This window comes from Puntigrus tetrazona, chromosome 19 (genome assembly GCF_018831695.1).
Source record: "Puntigrus tetrazona isolate hp1 chromosome 19, ASM1883169v1, whole genome shotgun sequence".
NCBI lineage: Eukaryota > Metazoa > Chordata > Actinopteri > Cypriniformes > Cyprinidae > Puntigrus > Puntigrus tetrazona.
Window position 1 is genome coordinate 15,275,337 of NC_056717.1, and position 19,937 is coordinate 15,295,273.

General features: G+C 37.2%; 2 protein-coding genes across 2 annotated transcripts in view; one reads left to right on the plus strand and one right to left on the minus strand.

Moving 5' to 3' along the window:
* Nucleotides 1-1,138, plus strand: part of LOC122323516 (ephrin type-A receptor 7) — a 44,412-nt gene extending 43,274 nt beyond the window's left edge. The window contains 1 exon segment of the mRNA XM_043217395.1: nt 6-1,138. Coding sequence (XP_043073330.1) covers nt 6-120 — 115 coding nt within the window. The 3' untranslated portion in view covers nt 121-1,138.
* Nucleotides 1,139-5,092: 3,954 nt separating this feature from the next.
* Nucleotides 5,093-17,265, minus strand: LOC122323517 (prolyl endopeptidase-like). The gene is made up of 15 exons (XM_043217396.1): nt 17,095-17,265; nt 16,638-16,712; nt 14,539-14,672; nt 14,233-14,363; nt 12,994-13,203; nt 12,707-12,828; nt 12,370-12,475; nt 11,870-12,061; nt 10,775-10,972; nt 10,518-10,621; nt 9,903-10,039; nt 9,692-9,786; nt 8,321-8,452; nt 6,275-6,431; nt 5,093-5,648 (listed from the first exon to the last, which is right to left on the minus strand). The coding sequence occupies exons 1-15, from the start codon at nt 17,134-17,136 to the stop codon at nt 5,354-5,356; spliced, it is 2,130 nt and encodes a 709-aa protein (XP_043073331.1). The 5' UTR covers nt 17,137-17,265; the 3' UTR covers nt 5,093-5,353.
* Between the last annotated feature and the right edge of the window lie 2,672 nt (nt 17,266-19,937).

Genomic DNA, 19,937 nt, shown 5'->3' on the forward strand with positions numbered 1-19,937 from the left:
TGCAGGGACGTGCTGAGTCTCGGCATCACCTCTCTGGAGCACCAGAAACAGATCCTGTCTGCCATACAGACTCTCAGAGCGCAGGTTATCCAGATGCACGGCCGAGGAGTGCAAGTCTGACAGACCCACAGCAGTGCGCTGGCTTACCGAGGAAAGACATATGGATGTCTGTTCTCATAATTACCCAGCAGGCCATTCAACGGTCAGGAGGTGATAACCAAGACACTGCAAATGGCGTTTTTCTTCCTAATCTTCCCTTTTTCATTCCTTTTATCTTCTCTTTGGGTGAACACTGGTTCTTTTCTTCCACAAACAAGTTCTTGTTTTCTGAGGGGGACAATGTCACAAGCAAGATGATTCCTCTAGAATAACCTGCGTGCTGATTGCTTTTCTTCCGCTGTTCATCAAGACATAAGATCTGTCCGTATTAGTAGGACTTTAAGATGGTCTGTGCCCTCCGTCACTGTCCCCGGAGAAGGGCAGGTTGACTCTGACCGATCTCAGAGCAATCAAAAGGGCGGCATGTATTTTCTTTGTCCAAGAAAAAGAACTCATGCTTTGTAGCCACTGATCCTCCTATAAAGTGGACTAAACCGAGAGCATGTCATCCATAGAACATCTCGCTGTATCTTCAGGAAATAAGTACTGATGTAAGGAATCTTAAAAATGTAAATCCCTTTCTCCGTGTGTATTCTTCATTTGGTTACTGTCTACTTTTTTTCTTTTGCTTTCTTTCCTCCACACTTTAAACTCATTTCTGAATTTCCGAGTTGAAATTAGTATTGTCTGACATCTGTACTCGTAATGTTTTTCTTGTTCTGTCTACTATAGGGACAATGTTTGCACTGCGGCGTCCATGACTTACAGAAACTTGTACCATATTTATTAGATGATTTATTTATCCGTTTACAGATGCTTACCGGAGTTTGAACTGAATCTGGGCGTTCAGGTTTCGTTTCATGAAAACGCTCTTTGATTTCGTTTGTGTGATTTAATTTTTTCCTGCACTTTGAAAGCGAGTGAGTCAGTGGATGTGACGGGGATGTATACACACATACATTCACACGCTTACAAATTTCATTACACTCCGCAACAGCAGGTGTCTGATACTCTCGGACATGTTTAGTACTTGGTGTTGGCGTTTTTGCATAACGGAAGTGGTTGTTCTTAAACGAGAATGTTCTGAATGTTCTAGTGTTATTGAATTAAGAATACTGTGTGACGCGAGCGTGTGAACAAGATTTGGTTGTGTTTGAGCAGCATTGAGTAAAATCCTAATTTACAGTTTGATCATAGAAACAGGTTGGTGCAAATCTCATTAGCAAAGACCGTAACAAACAGGCTGGATCTGGATTTTGCCACAAATACATATAGTACAAAACAAATGACTGTTTTTTGTTTTTTTTTCTCATAGTCGATTGTTCTTGATTTTTAGGATATAAACAATTAAAGCTTTTTGGAATTTAACGATAAGAGTATCATTTTCACTCTCTCTGTTTTATAATTACACACATACAGAGATGCACATTTGTCATTATTGCAGCCATGTCGTATGTGAATGTGGCATAACCCGAATTAATAATCACTACAAAATCTAAAGGACAAAGACATGCTGTACTCTAATGTTTAAAAGCCCTTTACCGAAAAAGACTCAATTCCCCCTTTGCATTAAGTGTATCATTCTGATCTCTGTTTGATACTGTAAATATGTATTTGAAAATGCAATCTATTTTTATAATTTGTTTGAATAATAATGTGTTGAATGAGATCCTCTCACTGTGTTGAAATGACTTATTGTTTGAATTAGGCGAGTCTTGAAGAAAAGTTGTTTGAAATCAAGTCCTTTTTTTTTTGTTTTATTTTTCTCTTTCGGTTGGAATTTTTCATGATTTTTACCTGTTAGAAAAACAGATGGCTGTTGCAATATTGAAACATGTTATTAAAAAAATACAATACAGGTACCCTAGACTTTATTGTGTTTGCTCGCGGTCTCCTGGCTTCCAGCGTACCTGCCTGAATTCATACACACATGGAGTCTACTTTAATCATGTGTAATCAATGTTGAGGCGCGGCAATCAAGCGTTTCCTGTCAGCTTTCAACCCCCGGAAAAACAGCAGGAAGCAAAAAGGTGTTCTTTGTTCTGTATTTTTATCTAAAGGTTTCTTTTTAATAAATGATTTTCTTTCCAGCTAGATAATTTCTGCATGAGTGACAGGATGAAATTACACCGGAATATTTATTAACATTTCATGTTGTTACGTCTTTCCCACTGTTTTATGTACAGTATCTAATTCTGATTCTCTTCTTAGATATTAAGTTGTCATTCATTCCAAGAGGTTTAAAGATGTCTGAACCTGAGTGGATCCAAATGTTCATTTATATCAATAGCTTCAAAGGTTTCTCTCCTTTCACATATATTAGTACTAAAAAATCCCTTGGAGATAATAATGGGGGAGAACTGAAAGTATAAAGAGGAAGAAAAGCATTGTGCGGAAGAAAATACACCAGCTAATACTTCGACTCCCAGTAGTGAGGAAGCAAGGCACTGGTGTGTGTGTGTGTGTGTGTGTGTAGGAGAGTGTTTACATGTTTTTGTGTTCAGATTAAAAGACTCTTCAGTAAGAAGCAAGAAGGGTCCACCTCTAAGCCGGTGTGAAGGGGAAAGTTTTCAAATACAAAAGTTTGATCCGAGCAGTTAGAGTGCCAGGCCTCAAATCGGATTTGGGAAATTAATCCGGATCGGGAGCAAGTGCGAACAAACAAAGTGGAGTCGGGCTTGATCTAGCCTCTCTCTGGGAGTATTTCGCCTCTTGAGGTCTAAACGCCACTCTGTAAACTGAGTTCAGTGCAATCACTGAGGATAGAGACGTCAAAGCTGTGTGAGTGTATTTAAGTGACAAACAGCAAGTTCTGTTCTGAGGGCCACATGAAAGGAACGGATGAACGGTGTGTTCTGGAATTCCTGCTGAGCTTTTAGTGGCTTTAAAGTGAATCATGATTAAATGCTCTTGGAGTCTAAAATGCTAAAAACCAATCATTATGCATTCACTTTAGATTGACATGCTCGATTGAACAAAATAGACAGTTCATTTGTGTATTTATTTAATAAGCGATATCAGTAGCATTATTGGTATCGATAATGCAGGCAGGCCTTCATTAACAGCAGGCAACTTATTGCAAAGATCATATTAAACAGTATTTAAAATATACCAGCTTTTTTTGTTGTTTTCTACGTAATTTTGGAGGTTAATTTGAAATGATGAAAAGATAAATATATTAATATGCAATTGATTAAAAAAATTAATTACATAAGAATGTCTAATTAGTTGTTTTTTGGATCTTTTTTTATTTATCGCAATAATGTTAACCTTTCATAGATGCTGTTGTTCGTATAATATTTGTTTATTTCAGCTGAATATGCTGTTAAATTTAATTTCTGATGATCTGACCTATAGAACGCTCCACTACTTCCACTAATAAAATAGTGATGTATGTTCCTCGGGGGCATCGCTGGACCCTTTTTTTACTGATGCATGGTCCCAAGTAAAATATTCTTGATAAATCCTTAATAACATTTAATTTTTTGTGCGAAGTAGCTCTTTCGCGCAGGCAGCGTATACGACTCCTTACTGCAGGTAAAGATATCCAAAAGAGCTTTTGTTTAAAAAAATTAAATATGTGTAATGTAAATTAAAACACTTTTTTTTCTGGTGACCAGGTCACTCGTTATTACTCAAGGATGATGCCAGGGTTTTTTTTAATCCAGTGAATGTGTTTTAATCATTGATTTATCGATTGGTTTGTCGATGAAAGCAGGCCAAACTAGGCTATACTGGTATTCTGAAGCGTACGTTTTTTCAACATTAGAGCTGTTTGGTAAAAGCGGCACATGCATACTTGTATAGAAAATAACAGCTTACTCAACTTCAAAGCGTTCAGGAGGATCTCGACTCGCAGCTTTAACTCCCCGAGACTTTCGTTTGAATCATCACGTCTGAGGTCCACGGTTCAAGATCCCCGCTCCGCCGAGAGCCCGTCACGCTTCGTCTGATTAATTCTCAGGTTTTGGCCAAGCCCAGATTAAACTTTCCGTGACCACGGTCGAACGCAAACGGCCCCCGCTTTTAATTTTCGATTTCTTTTCACGTCTCCTCATTTCGGGCCTCTAACTACCCTTAAATGTAGGTCACGCTTTACACTACAGTATCTGAGTATCTGGTGTAGTTACAAAAGTGTGAATGCGCATTTAGTATGTAATTATGTTATGGAATAGTCTGTAATTACACGCGGTTAGCGCTGTTGTAATTATGTTAATGTGCGATATGAACAATGCAATGCGAAGTGTTTTCTGCTTTCCCCTGTATTTTCTTCTCCATTATTATTATTTTTCAAATCTTTCCGCTATAAACAACAGATCCAGAGAGGCAAATCCGAACTGATCTCGGGTCAGCTCTGCTAATGGCAGGCTGTCCGCGATATTCCCTGCAGTAATTACAGAGGTCAGGGATAGCTTCACTTCGCTGGGCTATTTCTGCAATTACTTTTAATTGATCGGTCTCAAGTTCATTTTTAGTCAAAATGAAGTAATTTCCCATTAAAGTTCACGCGGGTTTCTCCACAGGTTAACGTTTGACGACCAGAAAGTGCCCAAATACTTCTTTGATATTTTCAGTGCAACCATATATATATATATGTTTTGTTGTTGTTTTTTCAGTAACCGCATTTTGTGATATTTACAGTGAGTTTAGCACCTACACGTTTAATAGTTTATGGTCTTAGCATTTTTAAACATTTGTAATAAAGAAAAACCATGAAAATAAGTTGTTATAAAAACTTTATAACAATATATAACTTTATAAATATATAACTTTGTTATATATGATTTCTGCCACAAAACTGTTACTGTAGTAGTGATTACAGCGGTTTCTCTATAGTAAATGTTTAAACAGTGGTTATTTGTCTTGAGGAGGGCTGGCCTGGGACAGTTCTCTGACCTGTATGTGTAATTTTTGTAGTCCTTTACTGCCTCGTAGTGTACATTTGAGGTATTGCAAAACATTGAACAGCTGTAATTCAAAAATGAATCCATCGTTTACAGAGAATCAGTTGTTTATTATTGTAAAAACCACCTTTAATGATCACTGCTGTGCTGAAACAAAAGTAAAAATCAAGTTGCTCCAAAAACAAAACCATTTTAGTACCTTCCATGGAAATATAAAACATTTACTTACTCCCCAAATGCCCTTCTCCTCTCTCAGTCCCTGCATAAGCGCAGCCAAATATCTTTAGAAATCACTAGATAATTTGTGCTCTTGTCGTGAAATCGCTAATTCTGTTTACTGCATCTCTCTCTTATTCCCTCCAGCTGAGGTTCAGCGTGTGAGCTATGAAGGAGAAGATGTGCGTGTCCTCCAGGATGGCTTTAGCGGTGGGTTTCCCGGCTCCATGTCCGCTGCGCGTGTCCACCCTGACCATCAGCGGCCGGGTTTGCCCGGGGCTGCGGCCCACGCCGTGCTGGAGAGTGGCCACGTACTTCAGAGTGTGCAGGGGAACCACGCGGTCATCGTGATCGGCCGTCAGCAGTAGCATCGCAGGGTAAGGGGTCCCATCTCGAGGGGCCTGAGGAAGGTTGTGGAGAGGAGAGTACCTGTGGTGGGAAAGGTCAGAGTTCAATCCAACATGGAAGTTTTCGACATGGAAGTAATCCTATAGTAGATGATTTACAAATTTCCTCGTCCATTTTTTTTCACGAAAAAGATGGATAGTAACTTATTGCTATACACTAGCAGTCAACAATTTGGAAGAATTTTTTCGATCAAATTCTGAAATGTTGTTACAATTACATTTGAATACATGTTATAATGCATAGTTTTCACCTGCCATTATTTAAGTCTTCAAAGTCACATGCTCCTAATATCATTTTAATATGCAGATTTGAAGCATAATATTTTGTGGAAACTGTAGTAGGATTATTATAGATTTCTATTTGAAATAAATGTTGTTCTATTCAGCAAATTAAGCAGCAGACTGTTTTCAGCTTTGATGAATAAATGAATAAATTATGCATAGTTATATTCAATTAACCCTAAACCAAACCCGTGTCCTAATCTTAATCATATAGTTCATGTAATTAATTAATATTACTCAGTACTTAAATGCATAATTAGACTGTAACAACGCCACCTTAAAATAAAGTGTAACCCAACTAAAATCTTAATTAGTGCAAACTTTGACCAGTAGTTTAGAGCTCTAACAGAAAGCAGGGATCCCTACTTGATGAGCCATTTAAACTGTTCAGGGTCATCGGCACAGCCGTAGTCAGTGGTCCAGGCGTGACCGATGGTGAATTTGTGGAACTTGAGCATGTCCATGACCCCGACTTCAGCTACTGCACAACCGAAGAGCTCGGGCCGTTGGTTTACACATGCCGCTGAAAAAACAAACACAGATCACTCTTCTCCCATAGAATACAGTGGCCAAACATTTACCAGACACACTGACTCACACACCTGTACTTAAATGAGTGGGCTTAAACATGTTCTGGATTACTCAGATAGAACAGTCCGATTTGACACACCTCTCATTCTTAAAGGCCATGTAACTGCATTGTGACTAAACATAGGGATCAACACAGACATATTAACCTAGCTAGCACATTCAGCATAAAGAAGCTTTTTTCAAATGCTTAGTAATTTATTCACCGCCAATGTTTTCAAACCGCCTACACACCTTTATCTTGTTCTGATTGTTACCTCACACCCACACATTCACACACACACTAGTAACCCACAACCATGTGCAGATGGAATTTTTGGCATAGAATTTCAGGGGGAAATGTATTCAATTTTGTTGAATGAAAAACATGGTCAAACGTGATTCAGCCATGAAATCCCCTGAATGGCAAGGTTATGTTCACTTTTTTTTCTTTCTTGTTTTTGAGCATATATTTTTCTGCAGTGTAACAAAACAAATGTCTAATTTTTTTTTGTTTACCTTCTTTTTAAAAAAATTATTTATCATCATCATATTATTATTATTATTTTTATTATTATTATAAATTCTTTAATGCTTTCTTTTACATACTTGAGGTAAAAAATTAAATATATAAATATAAATTCCTTATTAATAATAATTAGTTAAATAATTTGTTAAATATTTACTTGAAATATATTTTTAATTATTATATATATATATATATATATATATATATATATATATATATATATATATATATATATATATATATATATATATACATACATACATGTGTATGTGTGTACAGTCAAAACAAAATGTATTCAAAGAAATATATCACATTATATCACAGTTACAGAAAATGTAAAAGGTATATAATGGATTACAATCAACCAAAAAATATCCAGCTGTTAAAATACAGTGCACAATTAGATAATATGGTCAAAATTTATTTATTTTTTATCTCAAATTTTACCGTTAGTCCACTGTATTTAGACTTTGGTTATAACAGGTCACAGTTCACGTTATTTTGGTTTCCTCACTTACATTTCTGTGTGGCCTGCACCCACTAGTAAAAAAAAAAAACTAAAATGATAGCTGGTGTCTATCATTTTTGTCTTGACTGTGTATGCATGCAAATGTGATTGTTAAAATTTCAGCTATATTTTTCCTCCATTTCAGGTATAGATAGTATTCACAGTTGGACTTTCAAGCAGAAATAAAGCAATCTTTGCCGAATGAACCCAACGGGCTGAACGCGTGTAGAACCTTCTGAATGATGTGTTCAGTTCTGCGAAAAAAATCTGTAAACGTTTCAAGAAATTCCATGCGCCTCCCACGATCAACCGCACATGAATTCTGCGCGATCCTACATATACTCGATAACTGCACTGACTCAATCCTGCCTCTCCTATGAATAAGACAGAGATTGAAACTGTATTTGCACTGGCAGCTGGCGAGCGCCGCCCGTCTAACGACTGCGTCTCCTACTAAACGTGCTGTTTAATGAGAGTGACAAAGTCTTTCAGGAGCGAGTGCTTCTTCGCCTCTCGCAGATGCTGGTGTGTGTGCTGCTTATGTGAGAAAGCTCTGAGTGTGAACGCCAGTGCCATGTTTGCTCAACAGATGAGCTAGCTGTGAGTAACGGCACAGATTGCACACATCATTAGAGCCGCACAGCTGCACGTCCATAAGTTTCCATTACAGCACCACTCTAATTTAACCATGTGCGAGGGCGTGTGTGTGCTAAGACCGGCGAGTCTTATTGGTTGTGTTCTTCATTAGCTGGAAGTGATCGCGTCTACCCGCCTTCCTCTGACTTCCGCTCCAAACCGAGAAACTCACCCACGAGCAGGCCTCCGTTGGAAGCCCCGTTGATGGCGATCCGGCCGGCCGTGGTGTATCCTTCCTGGATCAGGTACTCGGCAGCATGCTGGAAGTCATCAAAACAGTTCTGCTTGTTCCCGAGAGTGCCAGCTGAAATCAGAAGACTTGCAGTTTAAAGCAGCGCACGGCAAACTCTGCCACCTGTACTGAAGTCAAGGGGGAAGGGGTATTAGGTAATATTCGCTGGCAGTTAAATGTATCATATATACTGAGAGTTTAAGTATATGTAATACAGCCATAGAAATAAGACTTCTCTCAAAAAAATGGCACACTTTAATCATGTAAGGGGTAGCATGTGTCATGACTCCAGAACATGTTTTATGTTTCTATGTTAGTTTTGTGGATTCTTATTTTGAAGTATTTATGTACTTCCCTTTTCCCTTTGACCATCTTGTTAGTTTTCTTGGTAATTGTTTAGCTCCTCCCCCTTGTTAGCTTGTCATCCTGTCTATTTAAATCCACTCAGTTCCTGATCAAACCGCTAAGTATTGTCTAGCACTTGTCAAGTTTAGCCTAGCCCTGTTTATAGTCTGTTTCCTAGTCCTATTTATAGCCTGCCCTAGATTTATTGTCTGTATTGGACTAACCCTTGTCTTGCTGTTTCGGGCTGTTTTGTTTGCCCCTGTCTGGGCTATCGCTCTCATGTTGGATTATCTCTCTTTGCTTTGTCCTCTGCGCAGTACTTGCGTTACCTTAAAGCTTAAACCAGAAAATTCTTGCAATGTTTGAATGTGGTTAAACTACTATAACAATTGGGTTTTTCATTTTAGGGGAAAAAAGCTTATTGTATTATTTTCCATACTGATTATAGCCATATTTATCATGTGAATTTCTTAATTAAAAGCTACATACGATAGGCCTTTTCTAAATATAAACAAAATAACCACTTGCTAATAATAAATATATTATAAGTGGTCATCAATTTTTCTGTGTTGTTGATTGTAAGTTTGTTCAAATATTTGTTTTTGGTTAATGTTAAAAACAGACTGAATTAATGCTAAAGAGAGATCATGAACCTAAATAAGCTGCCAGTCTTAGTAGTTCACACATTTTGGTTTCAAACTGTTAGTTTCTAGTTCAGTCCTATATAGAAACTCACCTTTATGAAAACCTAAGTCAGCAGTGATCACCAGACTAGTTACTCAAACAGATACTTCACCGGTATTAAGTTCACTTTTATGAAAAGTAGTCAGCGACCTTCTGCAAGTTTCAGACCAGTCCTTTACCAATTCCGGGCTAGTGTTAAAAATGTGGACCAATTAGACCTGATTTAAATGCAAACTCTTCATTCATCTTTCAAAAGATCGCACAAACAGAGCGTGATAATACCCTTGTGCCAGGTTTGTCCGTACTCTCCTCCTCCTCTGATGTTAGCAACAGCCAGGATCCCACCCAGGTGTCTAATATAGAGCAGGTATGCCGTACTGCACGTAAAGATAGACAAATAATTGGTTAATGGATTCATATTTCTCACACCATCTTCCTTTTCCATTCCATTTGCGATTTTTAAACAAACACAAACAGAGAGCGTTACACTAACTTGTAATATGGCTGAATTGAGTTCTCAAAGCCTCCATAACCATAGAGAAAGACTGGATGAGTGCCGTCTCTTTCTATGCCACGTGCATGTACCAGGAACATCGGGATCTTTGTGCCATCCTTACTGGGGTAAAACACCTGTTGTGTAAAAACGCTTAAGGTGTATTATTACAGCCAAAGGTTTGAAATAATGAAAACATTTGAAAGAAGTGTCTTATGCTCACCATGCATATATTTTAAAATAACTGTTTTTATATTTGAATGTATCTTTAAAATGTAATTTAATTTTAATTACAGAAATCGTTCATTCCCACAAATATTCTGATTCGCTTGAGATTATTAATATGCTTCTTATTATCATCCATGTTTAAAACAGCTTAATAGTTTTATGGGAACATTTTGTTTAGGATTCTTTGATGAACAGAACGTTTCCACAGAAATTTTAAGCAAGGTAAAACTTAATAATAAAAATAATGTTTTTTATTCTGTTTTGAATATAAGCATATAATTATATGATATATATTTTATCAGTAGTGTACATATAATACATGTGCAATACTGAAACTTCCTGTGGCCTTTGATTGATGTGTTATTTCGGTACAGACTGCAGCCTGACCTGAGTTGTCTGGTAGTCACTCGGGTTGATGCCCTTTACTTCCACTTGCCTGAAGATAGTGGGCTCGGGCTCGGGTTGACTCAGGTCACAGTGGTAAATTATGCCTGAGCGATTAGAGTAAAAACACTTTCGTTGGACTGAAAATCTCTTTTTACTGACACAATAAATGCACATACTTGGGTGCCTTTGTACTTGAGGTTATGTAATGTATTTTGGCGTAAATGTAGCACGTGATTTGATGATTTAAGTGAGTTTACCTGGAGTAGTGAACGAGGTGAACTTGTAGAAGAAGTCGGGGTGCTTCTTCTTGCAGCTAAGGCCAACTACCGTGCCCACATCCAGCGGCAGGTCTCTGATCAGTTTCCCTGACTGCAGCTCATACAGCTGTAAGATGTCCTTCACGTCATGCACATAGTTCACCAGCAGATAGCGCTGGTTCACACACTCGACGAAGCCTGCAGGCACCATACGAACACCATTCAGGCGGCAGTTCTCTTTGTTTTTATTGGAAATGAGTTAATGATAGTGTGGGTGAAGAGGAAGTGTGTGTGTGTGTGTGTGTGTGTGTGTGTGTGTGTGTGTGTGTGTGTGTGTGTGTGTGTGTGTGTGTGTGTGTGTGAGTGTTTGTGTGTGTGTGTGTTGAAGCTTGTGACAGTTTCACCCACAGATGTTGACTACTGTGAATACCAAGAAAATATGAGCTAACTCTGTTTCCAAAATGTTTAAACTGAAACATTCTACAGGGAAAAAAGAAGGAGTGACCGGGTCTAGTTGTCCCTGTAATTATGAGATAAAGGTCCGAATGTGTGTTTTTCCCGGCAGTGTAATTTCTGCTTGTTGAGTTGAACTGTATTTTTTCTGGAGTAGTATCGGTGAAAGTATTTTAAGCTGTTGTTGTTGTATTGTCATGAAGACTAAAGTGTGTGTCCAGTGTTTCAAGCTAACATTTTGCCAATCACTGGTGACTTGAGAAGATTTATAGGCTGTAAATATTTTAAAACCAGCCATTAATTGTGTGTATTATTCAATGAAAAAAAAAACAAAACTAAACAGGCAGTACACTTATTTGAAATTGCTATTATTATTATTTAAATATAATAATAAATATTAAATATTAAATATAATAATGATTTAGTATTAGTATAATTTAATATTTTTAAAAGATATTATTATTATTATCATTATTATTAATATAATTATTTATAATTTAGAATAATTGTAAAACTAAAATCCTAATATGTATTTTGTTGTTGTTGTTGTTTTCTTTGCTTTTAGACATTAAACCCATAGAGTTTTATTTTGTTGGAAAATCTCAGAGAAACTTCTCTTCTGAGTATATCATGTTCTCTTACCAAGAACGTCCTTCTCGTGTTGAGGGATGAGGGTTTTCCAGTGTATCTGCTCTGGTTTCTGCAGGTCTATGGTGATAAGGCAGTAACGAGGAGCATCCAGATTGGTGCGTAACGTGAAGATGGTGCCCTCGTTGGTGATGTATGTGTACTGCGCTTCAAATGTGTCAACCAGCTTCACCCATGGCAGCAAGCCTTTAATAATATGTAATTGTTAACGCAACAATATTAGGTTGCACAAGTGTTTTTATTATGATTGATAATAATCAGAAATGTTCCTTAAGCACTGAATCAACATATTAGATTCCTGAAGGATCACATGACACAGAAGATGATGCTGAAAATACAGCTTTGTGTGTATTATAAAAGAAATAGTTTTTCCTTGCTGAACAGGAAAAAGTCTTTTTACAGATATTACAATAAACATGCGTTTACAACGTAATATAATATAGTCCTTTCGGTGTGTTTTTTTGCTAGTAGGCATCCGACGCATGCAGACTGACCTGTGATGCCGTTGGGCAGCTGCTGCAGGTCGCAGTACCACAGACGGTTGACTGGCTCACAGCCCTCCGTGATGGACAACACTGCATACCTGCCGTCGTCAGAGACCTGGACAGACGAGGAGAAAAGGAGAAACGTTGGAAGATTGTGTAAGAAAAAGAAAACCACACAGACAAAAAAGGAGAACAATTAATTTTAGGCTTGGTAATTTGTCAGATTCTTTATAAATATTTCATCACATTTTGTGAATCATAAGTATGTTGCGTAATTTTATCTCATAAGTTGCATAATTTTATCTTTCCAAAAAGTTTGTTTTGTATAAATTTAGTGTTCTCTTACAGTAAGGCTACTGTGCCATTTTGGGTTATCAGGAAATTCTGCCACCAGTATATCTTCTGATTGGCTTGTGCCAATAACATGGTAGTAAAGCTTCTGGTTTAGGTTTGTTGTGGTCTCGGTGCCTAGAATGGATATAACACAAGGAAATAACCGAAAATCAACATCAATAGTCATTTAGAACCTGTTTTACAGAGTGAGTCGCCTATACAACACTGGAAGCAGACCGAATACACATTTCCTAAAGCAATGACTGTATGTGATGTAATTTGCCGTTGATGTTCACATACCATCAGCTTTGCCATCCTGTCGAGGGAAACAGTTGTAGAAGATGCCTTTGGCATCATGGGTCCAAGCCAAGCAACTGAACTTCACCCTCTCCAGAACGTCTGGCAGTTTGGTGAGGTCATCAGCCTTCAGGAAGTGTACAGTCACCCAATCAGAGCCCGCGCTGCTCAGGCCATATGCAAAGTACTCGCATTCTTCTGACAGGCGACCCACTGCACATCAACAAGTAGAAAACGGGCATGAAAATATTCTACAAGCTTTGATTAAATCCAGAATTAAATTGAATGTGATACGATTGAAGCTAATGCGCTCTAAATGGCAAATATCAATGTAAAGAAGCTCTTTGCGAAACAGAGAGCTGTTTGATAGAGGGTGTGCAAAAGAGTTAGAACGACGGATAGAAAGTGGTCAAAGGGATGAAAGTGAAAAAATGAGGAAAGACAAAGCTGGAAAATACAGTGATGTGAAGGATACTTGGTCAGATGTGCTGCCGGGTTTATAGTAATATGAATCTGCGGGTATTCCTCAGCTATCAAAACGTTATCAACATTTTTACAGGCAATGATTAAAGAAAAAAACTATGCTACGTATGTGGATGTGCAGCTGAATTCAGTAAGCACGAGTCATAAATGAATCTGCCTTTAAGCAGCGAGGATATGCATAACTTAAAAATTCCAGCTGTGTATTTTACTGAAGGACACGCGTTCCCTCAGGGCTAAAGCTTATCTCCAAACCTGTTCAACAAAAGACATCAATAAACCATTACAGCAGCCACTGCAGGAAAAGACAGAGAAGGGAAAGTAGTCCGCTTTCCCATTTATGCAGATAATCTGGTTTAATATTTGCAGAGAAAAGCCTACATGGCCAGAAAACTGCTTTAAAACTTCATTTTATCTTCACTGCATCTCAAGAGCTCCAGAAATAGACAGCCCTAAAATCTTACCTTTAGATATATACCACTTTTAATAGTGTGTAAAATAAAGTATTTTTAATGTTTAATTAGTTTGATTGTTTTGTAATTAACTTCATATTACATGTATGATATATTTTTTGTTTGTTTGTTTTTCTTCGTGGTCTGACTATGGATATCTTTTCTCTTTTTAAACAGGAATGAAACCTGTCAGGACACGCCAAGAAAGGATCAAAGAGAAGCGGCTGGGAGAGAGTGAAAGAGAAAAACTAGGTTGTTAGTTTACAGTGAGTGTTACTGTATTCTGAATCAACCAATCAATCAAACTCACTTTTGAGAGCCACAGTTCCATCCTCTGAGAGAGTGTTTGGGTCAAAAAACACAGACACAGGACTGTTTAAAGAGTCCTGCACATAGAGCACATCCTGGTTCTGCAATCCCTTGTTATGGAAATAGAAGTATCTAAAATAGAATATTAATAACACGTAATTAGAATTATTTAAGGTACGTGCATTATACAAGGTGACATTGTATGTTGTGGGCTATTTTTATTTTTGATGTAAACTTTTGAATTTGAAAAAGGCTTGCTAGGTTTGTGTTACGTGCGGTGGGCCTTGGCTGTTGGTCTGATCGTTACCTCTTTCCTCTCTTGTAAGGGCAGCTGTATTTGGGGTAGTTGTAGAGCTCCGTGAGGCGCTGGTGAAAGCGCTCTTTCACCTCACACCGTTCCAGGAATGGCATGGTCAACTTATTCTGCTCTTCAACAAACATCTGCAAGGTGGGTGAGGGACACTGTTTAAATGGTCGTTGTCGTACACACAGAGAACTTGTTTATATGTAAATTTTTCTACACATTTCTTTGTTCTGGTAATGTGGGCCATGGGTGGAGACCAGGAAACAAAACAGGGTAAGCCTAAAACTATAGCATTCATGGTGGTATGCAGTGTTTGTACGCTTGTAACTGTCTTGTCGGTCAGCCTGTTAAATGTGACATCAGTAACACAATCAAAGGACTTTCATTATCATTATTATGTCTGATTTTCATTATCAGACAGACCCCACTGTTTACTTAAAAGTCCCCATTGAGATATATTTTAATAATTGAACATTTGCATGTTCATAGTTCTCTGATGTCACATGACCAAAACATATATATCAGTTTTCTATTAAATATCATTTTAGCAGATGTTTTATTACTTTAAAATCATTTATTTATATTATTTTTATATTTTTAGGATTTCATTAATTTATTATTTTTTCATTAACGTGTGAACCACAGGGGTTTGCTGTAATTTATTGTAATGCAAATATGCTTGTGAAACAAAAATAATACAAAATTCTGTTCTAGTATTAAATGTTTATTAAACTATTTGGTTCAGTCTTAACAGCATTTTTATTGCAACCTTGGTTGAAGTGGACTTAGAAAAGGAATAAATCCTTAACATTATGTTGATCTGAGATTGTGGACAATTTGTATGTGATTTGCATTTGTAGCATATAATTTCTGTATGGTTATAAACATAGATGTATCATATATAAACAAATATCTGATTGGGTATTGAATCTCATCTTATAAAAGCATTAAATAGTTAAGTATACTATGAATTGGCGCTTTGGGAATATGGGAAATACATTTTAAGCTTTGTCGTATTTGTAGTTGAACTATACTGACAACTGATGGCCTGGATTCATAAAGTTATACAGCATGCATGTCGTAATTACTGTAATTCTGATATGACAACACGTAGGGCCAAATGTACCTGGCAGCGGTCACGTGGATCTGTCACTGGTCCAAGTCGTAACTGTCAGAACCTTCTGAGTTCACAAGTTGTAATTAGGAGTTCAGGAGTTCAACGCAAGGGCTTTACCATTGATAGTGTTGCCATAGAAACACATAATTTAGATAGAGCAGAATGTCACGTGTTATCATCTCTGATTTATGACATGGCATGAAGGCAGCTAAGTACAGACTTGGCTGTTTTTCTCTGTATTATAATACGTGTACACAATGGATATTTTTGGATTCAGTTTTAATGCTTTTTTGGTAAGATTGTTGGTGTTTTATGTTGGAACGTGAGCAACTGACTGTGGCATTAGTAGTCAATCGCATGAGCTATAGTCATGGGACGTCAGCATGGTGGATTTGGCTGTAAATTAAGTTTTGTTGACCAAATGCTAAAAGTGCCACAGTACATCTCCATGACAAACATTTTCAGAGGGTAATTTTTTTTGCTGCCTGACTATAGAACGCTGGTGTTTTCTCCCTCCCCCCTGTAAAGTTCTGTGTTATTATAATCATCACCTGAATTCACATTTCTGTGGCATTTACCAGAAGGGATTTTTTTGTAACTGTGCCTGACCATATGAGTTGTATGCAGATGTTTATTTTTCCAGATGTACCCATGAGAAACAATTACCACCCTAATAGGGCTTGAGTCTTTTTTAAGTAATATTAGTACATATAAAAAAATGGCAAAATTTTCTGTCATTAGGGAGTAATAAGTTTAGTGAAAGCATAAGAGAAGGTTTCCTGGTGAGAAGTGCACATTTTCCAATATTTTGAGGCTTACACAAGTTTAACTAATCTCTGGATATTTCCCCGACATAAGCCCTGCCTCTCTTTCCCAGCATTTCCTGTCGCTCTTCTACTATGCTATTCCTTTATTGACGAAGAGCCCATCAAAGCTAAAAAAAAAAAGTTAATTCTGATATAAGTGGGTCACGTGTGCCGGTCACCTTAGTCTCCTCACTGTCAGGGTCCTCCAGCCAGTGGTATGGATCTGAGATCTTTACTCCATGATAATCCTCCACCTTAGAAACAAAACACCACAGTTATGAGCAGCAGGCATGTCTGCACTGGGAGAAAATAGAAACAAGACACATTCGGTTTCCAGGTAGTTGTGTATCTGTTAAACCAGGCCTTGAGGCAAACCCGCACTGCGAGGAAACCAAAATGCAATCAGTTACTGTACCATGTGCAACCTCTGACACATAACCACTATAAATCACCACATACACCTCTAAACCCCTCTGCTTTCATGACACACGGCAAAAGATTGCTTGTATCTTCCTGTCAGTATTTTGTGTCCGCGTTTTTATGTGTGTGCCTTTCGTGTGTCTTAAAGAAAGAGGAAGAGCAAGCGAATGAATGAAAGACTAGATGTGCAAAACCCCGAGTGAAAGTACCACTAACCTTACTGTCATCCCTCCATGCTTCAGGGTATACAAAAGCCATGCTGAGTGTGTTTTGATAGGGTTTTTTCTGTAATTCTGTGTATGTTTTTGTGTTTTTGTCCGTATGTTTCACGCCCCGGTGAGTCAGCTCTGAAAAGTGAAAGTGAAATCAAACACGGCTCTCTGTCTCTCTCTCTCTCTCTCTCTCTCTCTCTCTCTCTCTCTCTCGCTCTCTGTCTCTCTCTCTCTCTCTCTCTCTCTCTCTCTCTCTCTCTCTCTCTCTCTCTCTCTCTCTCTCTCTCTCTCTCTCTCTGTCTCTCTCTCTCTCTCTCTCTCTCTCACTGATTACACAACAAGGCAACTCTTCAGGCAGGAAATTATTTCACACTGGATTGGTCAACCCAGAATGGGAGGAGTTTGAATCTCACACGGTTCACCACAGTTTGTGTTGTGCTGTGATGTCTTAATTTTAGTAGGAATTATTTACTTATTCAGTTACTTACTCATTACATATAAAAAACATTATTGCGTGAAGAAAATAGTAATATAAAAAACAGAAATAAAATAAAATAAAGACGTCAAAAAATGTGGTATAATCATAAAATGATTTATACCACATTGTGTTTTATTAAGTCGGTCAACCAGAGGCAGCAGATATTTGACTGTTTTGAGATTATCAGCGTCAGCCAAAATCAGGCCTGCTTTGTCAAATATTGTCAGTTCCAATGTGTATCATTAGCAATGAGTAATTCCTATTTTAAGTGAATTTTGAGTAAATGTTTACAGATTTTTTTTTCAAATATATTTAATTTTATTGTATATTTAATTATTTTATTTTAATGATCATATTTAATTTAATTTAAAAAATATATTTTTTAAGAGTTCAAGAGTAAATGTTATTTGTATTTTCTGTTAATTTTTCATTTAAGCAATTAGGTTTTCACACCATCTATGTATTATAATATATTAAATGTTGTCTCAAAATCTGCAGCCAACAATGATATTGTAGTGTTTTTATATACTCTCAGGGCCATCACAAGCTGGCATAGGACCTAGTTGCACCACCCTGTGGATGGCTCTGTATTGCCTTATATTTTTTGTTACTATATATACTGTAACATTTATTTTTATTATTTTAGTTTTTATTTTAATTTCAGTTTAAGTGACCTTTTTTTGCCGTTTTAACATTTTAGATATTTTTATATCATATATTTTTTAAGTTTATTTAAAGTTGTTGTTATTTTCAAATAATGTTTTTTATTCTTTACTTTTTTAATTAACCAAAACCTATTTTTAGCAATTTCAGCTAACGCTTTTATAGTTTTCCCCCTCCATGTCATACAACAGTGGTTCTTAATCCTGTTATTAATTAAAAACATTATGAAGAACATCGGAACATTTTAATAATCTGAGGAATCTTTTGTCACCATAAAGAATCTTTTGTGCATTAGATAAGATGTGGATGTTCAAAGTTCGTAATCGATATATTTTTATATTTTTTTATAAAAAATGAACAGCGCTGGATCATTATAACACAATGGTTATTGGTGACTTTTGTCTGTGGAATAAATTAATCATGGCTGACTGCCATTGGTGCATTTTCAGAATGGCGTGCAACATAAACAAAATACTACTATCGATTTTTACTTTAGTGATCTTTATCCATTGTGCAGTGGTCTTATTCACTGAACAAAAACAAAAGGATATTTTCAAGTCTGAAAATAAGCATAGAATTTTGGATCTCCGGCTTTTTAAATTGAATGCCACCAGGGATTACGACGATGATCAACTACTTTTACTTATACAAAAGCAATCATTTGTACATCATTATGTTATCATTTTGACGTGCACAAAAACCTCACACCCAGCCAATTCTGTGCATTTGTTCATAGAGCTTTGTTGACACGCTTTTGAGTTCCCGGCAGTAATACAGGTTTAGCTAAGTCAAAACAGGCATGTGCTGACAGACGGCCTTTTTCGTCACCAAATAGAGTGTAGAAAGCTCAAGGCATGAAAGCAAGAAAGAAAGAGAAAATGTTTTGTCCAGGACTTAATTACAAGGCAAGTGATGTTTGTCAGCAGGTGTGTAAAAGGTATCCTACACTTTGTGCATGTTTATGTGGGCTTAAGTCGCACTTTACGTGCCTGCGGCGCGATAGCTGTCACTGCTCTTCATTTATACCCCTCTATGACAAGACCTTTAATGACACACACAAACCCTCAAATAATCATAAGCCCCGAGGTGGTTCCGGTGTGCTTTTCAAAAGCTTGTTTTGACATATTTTCTATCATGAAAATTTCATTCTGCTTTAGCCATCAAGTAAATGTCACGCTCAGAGTGTTTTAGCAGATGGGTTTTAAAAGAGTAGTATCTGTGCAGATGTAATAACACGAAAGCAGAAAAGATGGAATATTCCAAGTTCCGAGTGCAAATTAAGGTCAGTCGACATGTGTGGCATGTGTTAACTGACACAAATAGGTTTTCATCTGGTCTCTACTTTTCTGCATAAGTTTTCTGTGAGGAAAAGTTTTCTGTGAGGGGGATTTATCAGGAAAATGAATGCAAGTACTATCTTAGGCTTCACATTTATGCTTTTAGAATATAGGCATCATTCATTTCCATTGTAAGCACCTCACCGTCACTCTTTGATTTGTTTTTAAGAAAACAACATTTCTTGTAGTAATCAACATCGCCTGTCAGTTGAACTTGTGTACAACCCCATATTATTCTTTTAAGGGGTTAACTGCCTTGACTTCTTGGTAACCCTTGCAAAACAGCAAAACATATGCTGACGGCAAACAATAAGACAAGCTGTAACCAATCTTCTCGCCTAAAATCATATGGCGGCTGAGGGTCAAAGT